At 48.7% G+C, this 9777-nt stretch overlaps 1 protein-coding gene across 1 annotated transcript; it reads left to right on the forward strand.

Annotated features, from left to right (window-relative positions):
* Positions 1–44: 44 nt before the first annotated feature.
* On the forward strand, positions 45–9537 carry LOC136447037 (integumentary mucin C.1-like). Its single transcript, XM_066445710.1, has 14 exons — positions 45–70; positions 123–330; positions 692–1513; positions 1831–2275; positions 2445–2594; positions 2813–2928; positions 3443–3501; positions 4472–4653; positions 5149–5323; positions 5785–5964; positions 6838–6937; positions 7533–7643; positions 8360–8419; positions 9256–9537. The coding sequence occupies exons 1-14, from the start codon at positions 45–47 to the stop codon at positions 9304–9306; spliced, it is 2685 nt and encodes an 894-aa protein (XP_066301807.1). The 3' UTR covers positions 9307–9537.
* Positions 9538–9777: the final 240 nt, after the last annotated feature.

Genomic DNA, 9777 nt, shown 5'->3' on the forward strand with positions numbered 1-9777 from the left:
GAATACAACAGCGACCAGCACTACAGCATCGATGGCAACAGAGAATGGAACTGAAGCTCCGATGCCAACAGCGGGTAGTACTGAGGCAGGCATTACGGCAACCCCAATGACTACTACACCAGCAGGCATCACTGCAACCCCATCGGTTACTGCACCAGCAGCCACTACGGCGACTTTAGGGGCTCTAACAACAGCGGCAACTACGACAACCCTAACGGTTACCGCACCAGCAGCTACTACGGCAACACAAATGGCAAGTACGCAAGCGGCCACTACGTCAGCGGCTACTACACCAGCGGCAACTACTACAGCAGCGGTCACTGCGGCAGCGCCAGTGGGCACTACGGCAGCCCCAGCGGCCACTACTGCAGCATCAGCGGTCACTACAGCAGCACCAGCGGTCACTACGGTAGCACCAGCGGTCACTACAGTGGCACCGGCGGTCACTACGGCAGCACCAGCGGTCACTACGGTAGCACCAGCGGTCACTACGGTAGCATCAGCTGTCACTACGGTAGCACCAGCGGTCACTACGGTAGCACCAGCGGTCACTACAGCAGCACCAGCGGTCACTACGGTAGCACCAGCGGTCACTACGGTAGCACCAGCGGTCACTACAGTGGCACCAGCGGTCACTACAGTGGCACCAGCGGTCACTACGGTAGCACCAGCGGTCACTACAGTGGCACCAGCGGTCACTACAGCAGCACCAGCGGTCACTACGGTAGCACCAGCGGTCACTACAGCAGCACCAGCACCAGCGGTCACCACAGCAGCACCAGCGGTCACTACGGTAGCACCAGGGGTCACTACGGCAGCACCAGCGGTCACTACAGTGGCACCAGCGGTCACTACGGCAGCACCAGCGGTCACTACGGTAGCACCAGCGGTCACTACGGTAGCATCAGCTGTCACTACGGCAGCACCAGCGGTCACTACAGCAGCACCAGCGGTCACTACGGTAGCACCAGTGGCCACTACGGCAGCACCAGCGGTCACTACGGCAGCACCAGCGGTCACTACAGCAGCACCAGCGGTCACCACAGCAGCACCAGCGGTCACTACGGTAGCACCAGGGGTCACTACGGCAGCACCAGCGGTCACTACAGTGGCACCAGCGGCCACTACGGTAGCACCAGCGGTCACTACGGCAGCACCAGCGGTCACTACGGCAGCACCAGCGGTCACTACAGCAGCACCAGCACCAGCGGTCACCACAGCAGCACCAGCGGTCACTACGGTAGCACCAGGGGTCACTACGGTAGCACCAGCGGTCACTACGGTAGCATCAGCTGTTACTACAGCAGCACCAGCGGTCACTACGGTAGCACCAGTGGCCACTACGGCAGCACCAGCGGTCACTACAGCAGCACCAGCGGTCACTACGGTAGCACCAGCGGTCACTACGGTAGCATCAGCTGTCACTACAGCAGCACCAGCGGTCACTACGGTAGCACCAGTGGCCACTACGGCAGCACCAGCGGTCACTACAGCAGCACCAGCGGTCACTACGGTAGCATCAGCTGTCACTACAGCAGCACCAGCGGTCACTACGGTAGCACCAGCGGTCACTACGGTAGCATCAGCTGTCACTACAGCAGCACCAGCGGTCACTACGGCAGCACCAGCGGTCACTACAGCAGCACCAGCGGTCACTACGGTAGCATCAGCTGTCACTACAGCAGCACCAGCGGTCACTACGGCAGCACCAGCGGTCACTACGGCAGCACCAGCGGTCACTACGGCAGCACCAGCGGTCACTACAGCAGCACCAGCACCAGCGGTCACCACAGCAGCACCAGCGGTCACTACGGTAGCACCAGGGGTCAGTACGGTAGCACCAGCGGTCACTACGGTAGCATCAGCTGTTACTACAGCAGCACCAGCGGTCACTACGGTAGCACCAGTGGCCACTACGGTAGCACCAGCGGTCACTACAGCAGCACCAGCGGTCACTACGGTAGCACCAGCGGTCACTACGGTAGCATCAGCTGTCACCACAGCAGCACCAGCGGTCACTACGGTAGCACCAGGGGTCACTACGGTAGCACCAGCGGTCACTACGGTAGCATCAGCTGTTACTACAGCAGCACCAGCGGTCACTACGGTAGCACCAGTGGCCACTACGGTAGCACCAGCGGTCACTACAGCAGCACCAGCGGTCACTACGGTAGCACCAGTGGCCACTACGGTAGCACCAGCTGTCACCACAGCAGCACCAGCGGTCACTACGGTAGCACCAGGGGTCACTACGGTAGCACCAGCGGTCACTACGGTAGCATCAGCTGTCACTACAGCAGCACCAGCGGTCACTACAGCAGCACCAGCGGTCACTACAGCAGCACCAGCGGTCACCACAACAGCACCAGCGGTCACTACGGTAGCACCAGGGGTCACTACGGCAGCACCAGCGGTCACTACAGCGGTACCAACGGTCACTACAGCAGCACCAGGGGTCACTACAGCGGCACCAACGGTCACTACAGCGGCACCAGCTGTGACTACAGTAGCACCAGCGGTCACTACGCCAGCAGCGGGCACTACTCTAGCACCCACTACGGCAGCACCAGTGGCTACTACACCAGTAAGACCAGGTACAGACATTTAGATTCATATGCACTCAATTTCAGGCCGTATCAGATTGAAGATCGAATTTGTTCTGCAGTTTGTAACTGAGTTACGTAATTGTCTCGTAATTGAATCAATAATCAGCAAGAGGTTTCATTAAACCCGATCTGTACAGCTTTTGATATGTAAGCTTTGAAGGCGCTGTGTTCTTGCAAATATAACAGGTTAATTGTCTTTGCCACAGACCCTGTTCGGAAGGTTGTGCCGTCGGTTCTTACAATGCAGCGGACGTTCACTGATGACTTGCGGGACGAAAGTTCCCCCGCGTTTGTTACACTTGCCGTCGTGGTGACGGAGTCGGTGGGTGTTGCGTTGTTCACGTTGTGATGTGACTGTACAAATTATCTCTCCACTACACTATCCGTCTGTACAACAGTCAAATGCAGACTGAGCCATTGTGTTGTTGTCTTTAGTGTCAAGTTTTCGCCTACCTTCTTTTACTGTGTGTATATATCTGATTTGTGAGATAAGCGCAATTCAGGAGTACTATTGTGTATTGTATGATATCATGTGTATTTCTGCCATGTTCATTTAAACGACTTAAGAATAAGATTAAAGATTAACTAACGTATTTGTCCGAATTTGACCAGGCACTTTAAGAAAGGTAGTGATCAGAGACAAATGTTTAATATGTTTTAACAAGATTTTAAGGGTTTTTAAAAGTTGGAATTACCTGAATCATTTTTAGCATTTTGTTTAGCCTTTGTTATGTCATTGCTTATCAAAGGTGATCTTCCAAGGTAAACGGGAACTAACAAGCAAGAACTAACAATACATGATTTTGGTATTTTGACTAAAAATCTTTGTTTTCCAGCTCACAGCCGTATATATAGCAATCCCTGGATTTATCAGGATCATCATCCTCGGATTTGTGTAAGTGTGATCCTTGTGTTGATCGTCTACATTTCGCAATACTTTGGATACTCTTGATTTTTTTTGTCTTGATTTGCTAGCAACCTTTTCCCACGACGTCTTGGCATGTCTGGACATGCGCCCGGACGTTGTGCCCTTGGGAAAGGCTCTTAACACAAATTTCCTCACTTCACTCAGGTGTAAATGAGTACCTAGCTTCTGTTTGGGACGTCCCTCGGATAGGACGTTAAATGGAGGTCCCGTGTTTGGGTAGAGCCACACCCCGCGCACTTTAAAGAACCCACCACACCTTTCGAAGAAGAGTAGGGGCATGCCCCGGTGTGCGATGGCCCAAACCTTACAGTCTGGTCTGGGTTGACATCTTGAGTATGTGATAGTCACCTGTTATGTCAATCCTTCCACAAATGTGGTAAATCTGAATTTGAAAAAAAAATAAATATGTGGATTCGGCACATCTGGATTAACCCCTTCTTGGATCCGGATTCAGACCGTTCACACCAGGGTTGGCGAATCTGGATCGATCCTGCTCATATCCGAATCTTGGTAGATCTTTATCCGCGAACCCTGGTACCATGAACGGGTCCTTGAATTGACTTAAAGGTTTCCATATCAAAGAACAGAACATCGATGAACATTTAAGCTACGATATGACTTTCGGTGCCATATTTAAAACCCCTGTCACACTTGTGCGTATATACAAGTCCGAATGAGTTGCGTATTAACATGTTTTGGGTTGAGATTAAGTTTGCAGCCGAATAAGTGATTTATAAGGTTCGATCACTAGGCTGCACAACGTTGGGTCAAAGTAGAAAACAAATTTTCCGCCGCAAACCTTACTCAAACAAAAACAAATGTTAATGCCCAACTCACGAGCACTTATACGCAAATATACGCACAAGTGTGACAGGGCCCTAAGATCACACGAGTAAATACGCTTTGTATATGCCCCCCCCCCCCCCCCCCCCCCCAGGCCAGGCAGTGTGGAGGCTCGGTACGTGGCGGAGTTTGCGGCAGAAGAGGCGGCATCAGACAGCGAGATCCAGCAGCAGGCACAGAACAACCTCGCAGAGGCCATCAACAACGGGACCTTCAACAGCACCTTGAACGTCGCTGACGCGCAGGCACTGGCGCCGACATCTTTAACTGCCGAAGGTTTGCTTCTTTTTCTTATTGGTGTGTGTGTGTGTGTGTGTGTGTGTGTGTGTGTGTGTGTGTGTGTGTGTGTGTGTGTGTGCTTAGTGTGTGTGTGTGTGTTTGTGTTTGTTTGTGTGTGTGTGTGTGTGTGTGTGTGTGTGTGTGTGTGTGTGTGTGTGTGTGTGTGTGTGAGAGTGTGTTTTCCACCCAGTTTCTACACATTCTGCCACAGGTCATAAGAGATTCTGGTCATCTAAACTTCCGAAGGCATGGAATCAGCTGCCGTCTCTGATTGCCATGTTGTTTATAGCGATTGAATTTAGCGACTTCTCAGCGTTCCCCGTACCCCCTGTCCGTAATCCAAACTGCATCGACGTCCCCTTTAGTAATGATACTAACAATTTGTTTTGCCTGCAACGTTCATTCGTGATTATACTTCGTATATCAGATTCTATATATTACTTACATGTATGTTGATACTATTTTTTTTTGGTTTTGATATCTCTATTTCAGAGCTGGCCAAGGTCACCTCCAATTCGACCTTCTGCACGCTGAGGTGTGGGGAGGGGGGCGTGTGTCAGCTGACCGAGAAGTTTCCCGGCGTGCTCATCGCGGAGTGCGTGTGCGTGCCCCACTACTGCGCAGCCGGTACCTGTGACGTCATCGTCGGCCAGGGGCCTATATGCACGTAAGTGCGGCAACGACCTAAACTATACGTTGGTTGCTAGGCGGTTGCCAATCAACCAAGAGTACTCAAGAACGATTATTCCGCTGATGTTTTCATTTGCTTTTGAACAGCGGCAAGGACAATGTAACGCTGCACCCTGGTTGACAACTTATGTTAACTGTGCCACATACAAGTAGCAATATGCTTGTTAAATAAAACGCAGGCCCACAGCCTCTTTGATGTCGCATGTCCAGTGGGATGTTATTCACTGTGTCTAGGCCACCGTATTGGGATGTGAAGCCCATCTCCCTGCTTCCATCGCCTTTTAGCTCCCGAACCGAAGTCAGGCACCGATTTTTACACCTGGCGATGCGAGGAAAGTCGTGTTTGGAAATGTAACACTAGCATCTTTGATGAAACGAAACGAAAAGGTGATATAAAAGTAAAACATGTCTTATTTCTATTTGTTTGTTTGTTTATAGTTGCCCGGCATCGATGTTCTCCTGGTACCGCGGCGAGCGGTGTGACCACGTGCTCACGCAGGGGCACATCATCGGCATCGCCTTGGGCTGCGCAAGCGCAGGACTGGTGGGCCTAATTATCGTGGCCGTGTGCCTGGCCAAGCGGGAGAAGAACTCCCTAAAGAAGAAGAAGGAAGAAAGGTGAACTTGAGACACTTGACCCTCGTGCAAGCCCTGTACTTGTTCTGGTTACTCCTGGTATATTGTACATGTTGAAACTTTTGCGGTGTTCTTATGCTCGCAGTTTTTGTGGCGACCTCTTCCCCCAACTTAAAACCATATCACCTTGTCTGTTTTGTCTTCTGCTCACTGACCTCTAATCTAAGCATTATCTACTGGCTGTCCGTAAGGGCTCCGGTGTTTTCATTATGTATAGTGCTACTATTGTTTCAACCGCGAAATTAAATCACCGCGAATCAACCTCTTCAGACAATAGATTATCCCATACCTCGATGATGGATCGATCGACTAACTACGATGGCCCATATAGATAAATGCAGATGTGTTGCGTACGCAAACCATTCCATTGTGTAGGGGCCACCGTAACTAACTTTAGATCCTCCCACAATTCGAAGATGTGTGGGTCAACCTTTCTGTCTCTTGAAAAACGGCCTTGGCCGGATGAGTGTATGTTTTGCATACTTTCAAGGTTAAATAAAGGTTGAAAAAAAAGGCCGGCAAAACTGGGCATGCATGCCCCTTTGCGATTGAGACTGAAACAGGGTGCTACGTTTATACAAGGTTTATAGGTCCAGATGAAGACTAAAACTGCTTGCTTATTTGCAGGTGCAGATACGGCAAGTTAAGACTGAAACAGGTTGCTAATTTGTAGGTGCAGATACGGCAAGTTAAGACTGAAACAGGTTGCTAATTTGTAGGTGCAGATACGGCGAGTTAAGGTTGAAACAGGTTGCTAATATGCACCAACAGATACAAGCTAAGGCTGAAGCAGTTTGTCAAATTTGCAGGTACATATACGGCAAGTTAAGACTGAAACTGTTTACTAATTTGCAGGTACAGATACGAGCCGCCAGTCATCCTGGAGAATTACAACCCACAGGTGCGGTTGCCCATGCCAAGAGCTGCACTGGGCAGAGACGACTACCCGCCAACGGTCAGTAAACATGTAACCCTATCTGGTACACAGAGCGATATTTTCTATGTACTGTTGTCATGTCCGACTCCTATATCCATGTACATAGGTCAATTTCTCCATAAATCATTCGAAAAGCGAGACAGAATTACCCATACATGATTATATATTGTAACAAATACACTGGTTTCGAAAATATTTTGTACTTAGAATTGTAGGATAGATTAGCCTTGTAGTATTGTTGATTTCATGCCATACATTGTACCATGTACGATTGTTGAGCAATAAAGTTCACTTCACTTCACTTGTAATCATTCCGTCACAGTCAAACCACCTTTGCATAAGGACAACTTATAATTGTGGCAACATTTTAGCGATCACCTTGTAAACAATATGAGCCCGCTCTCAAGTGAACGTCAGTCTACTGTGAAGATTTTCCTGACAGTACATGTACATGTACATTGAAGGGTCAAGTGGCCAGCTGTCGTCTGAGACGATTTTCTTGACGAAGTCTTTCGAATGGTTGCTATAGACGGATTTAGCTGTAAGACAATAATTATCTGCTTGGAGAGGAAGGTTTCTGATTTTTGTCCCTCATGTGTCCATGATTCTCCAGGGTTCTGAGCTGGACCTGTTCCCGGCTAAGTCTCCCCTCTATACGGACTCCATCCGGGACCGAGGGAGACCCAGGTGGACCCCAGTCATACCCGACCTGCCGCCGGGACAGGTACAATACCCTTGAATAACGTTATCGTTATCAACCTCTCAACTCTAACCCCTCAACTCCAACCCCTCAACTCTAACCCCTTACCTCCATCCGGGACCAAGGGAGGCCGAGGTGGACCCCAGTCATACCCGACCTGCCGCCGGGACAGGTACAATACCCTTGAATACCGTTATCGTTATCAACCTCTCAACTCTAACCCCTCAACTCCAACCCCTCAACTCTAACCCCTCACCTCCATCCGGGACCAAGGGAGGCCGAGGTGGACCCCAGTCATACCCGACCTGCCGCCGGGACAGGTACAATACCCTTGAATACCGTTATCGTTATCAACCTCTCAACTCTAACCCCTCAACTCCAACCCCCCAACTCTAACCCCTAAACTCTAACCCATCGAGTCTAAATCTCACCTCTATTCCTTTGGTTCTAACCCCTTAGGGCTGTTGTGAATTAGGATTTTACCCCGGTAAATCGTGGCTCAGTATAACTGCCACCTTGCGTAATGCACCAGGTTAGCAAACATATATAAATTCGACCTAATGCTAGGAGTAGGAACCGTGGTAAATGATGGAAATCATCTATCCAACTCAACAAGAAGCCCAAAGACAGATGTCTAACGATGATCTAGAACGTGTATATCTGGGATAACTTATATTTGCTGCTTCTTGCGGTGGGCCTTGCGTTCTTTGCGATACTAACCACGTTTTTCTTCCTTCCAGTTTAAGATCCCGCGTCCGGCGTTTGACAAGGTTTATCCTAAAGACGACGCCCACTCCCAGGTACGTTCTGACCAAGACTTTGAGTTTCACCATCACTTGATTGTTTTTACCATTTTGATTGTTGACGTTTTGATATTTATTAGATTAGAATAGATCTGATCCACTCTTCCTCGGGTTCCATCCATAAGACCACATGATATACAAAAATCCGCTGTTACTTATGATACAGTTTGTCATAACTTTGTTATACATGTACTTATGATTTTACTGTTTTGTAATCTGGGTTAGGAAATCAATTTTTCAAATTTGACTGGGCCACCCCGCTGTCTAAAAATTCAATGAAGAGATAAATAAACAAATAAACACATGATTACAATACACATGTAAATTACACGAGTTGAAACTAAAGATCAGCATAATGATTACAACTACTATAATGATTCTTCTTGTTTTTCTTCTCAAATGTTAGGCAGACTCACATATAAGCTTGTTAATTAAACCGTTCGATGTCATGAAAACATCGTTACTTTATCAAACAGATAAAGAAAGTTAGCCTCTACCAGGCTCCGCCGGATGGCTGGAAAAATAGTAGAAATTGGCCGTAATAGAGTGAATAGTGTGCCAAGGGAGTTGGCTACGGAGGGAGTTCATTATGCCACCGACGGACGGTGGCATAATGAACTCCCTCCGTAGCCAACTCCCTTGGCACACTATTCACTCTATTACGGCCAATTTCTACTATTTTTCCAGCCATCCGGCGGAGCCTGGTAGAGGCTAAAAGAAAGTTACCTCTTTGTGTCTTTATCTATGTCAATCAGTACGCATTGGCTCTTTAGTGCTTTCCTTAGCATCGGATGATCAGCGATTTCTTAGCTGTTTCTTTTTTTTCTATCCAGAGTTTCGAGATCAATTTTTCCAGCACAGGCGGAGAAGAGACGAAGATGTAGACACAGAGGTCCTGCATGGGGGTCTCGACCAGAGGGTCTGCATGGAGGGGTCTCGATAACCCTCAGCAAAACCCTAAAATTCAGGAAGCCTCTCCACGCTCTACGCTGAATTCGGAAGCGTCTAAATGTATTCTGGGCGGCTCAAATACATAGCGACTAAAATAAGCGTCAAAGTTGGCGATTTCATGACTTCCGAGGACGTAGAGACCATAGTTGACTTCCCCTTGTTGTTTTTTTACCAACTTTTGATACTGCGTTGATATATTGTTTTACAAACGAGCTGTTACAGGACTTTTTTATCCTGTAAACAAGAAGCCATATCATGAAGTGTGAATAATACGATTTGAGCTATCATCACACAGAAAATCCCAAGACGATCGTATACAACTGAAATCCATTTTCACTGGGTTTTCTCAACAACAATACGGCAGAACGAACGAATGAAGACATGTTTTGTCCCCTGGGCTTAAA

Source organism: Branchiostoma lanceolatum, chromosome 13 (genome assembly GCF_035083965.1).
Source record: "Branchiostoma lanceolatum isolate klBraLanc5 chromosome 13, klBraLanc5.hap2, whole genome shotgun sequence".
Lineage (NCBI taxonomy): Eukaryota > Metazoa > Chordata > Leptocardii > Amphioxiformes > Branchiostomatidae > Branchiostoma > Branchiostoma lanceolatum.

Coding starts and splice junctions, on each gene's coding strand:
- LOC136447037 (XM_066445710.1), top strand. CDS start 45: ATGGAACTGAAGCTCCGATGCCAACA. Junction 3,502..4,471: donor ATCATCATCCTCGGATTTGT/GTAAGTGTGATC, acceptor CCCCCCCCCCAG/GCCAGGCAGTGTGGAGGCTC. Junction 8,420..9,255: donor AAGACGACGCCCACTCCCAG/GTACGTTCTGAC, acceptor TTTTCTATCCAG/AGTTTCGAGATCAATTTTTC.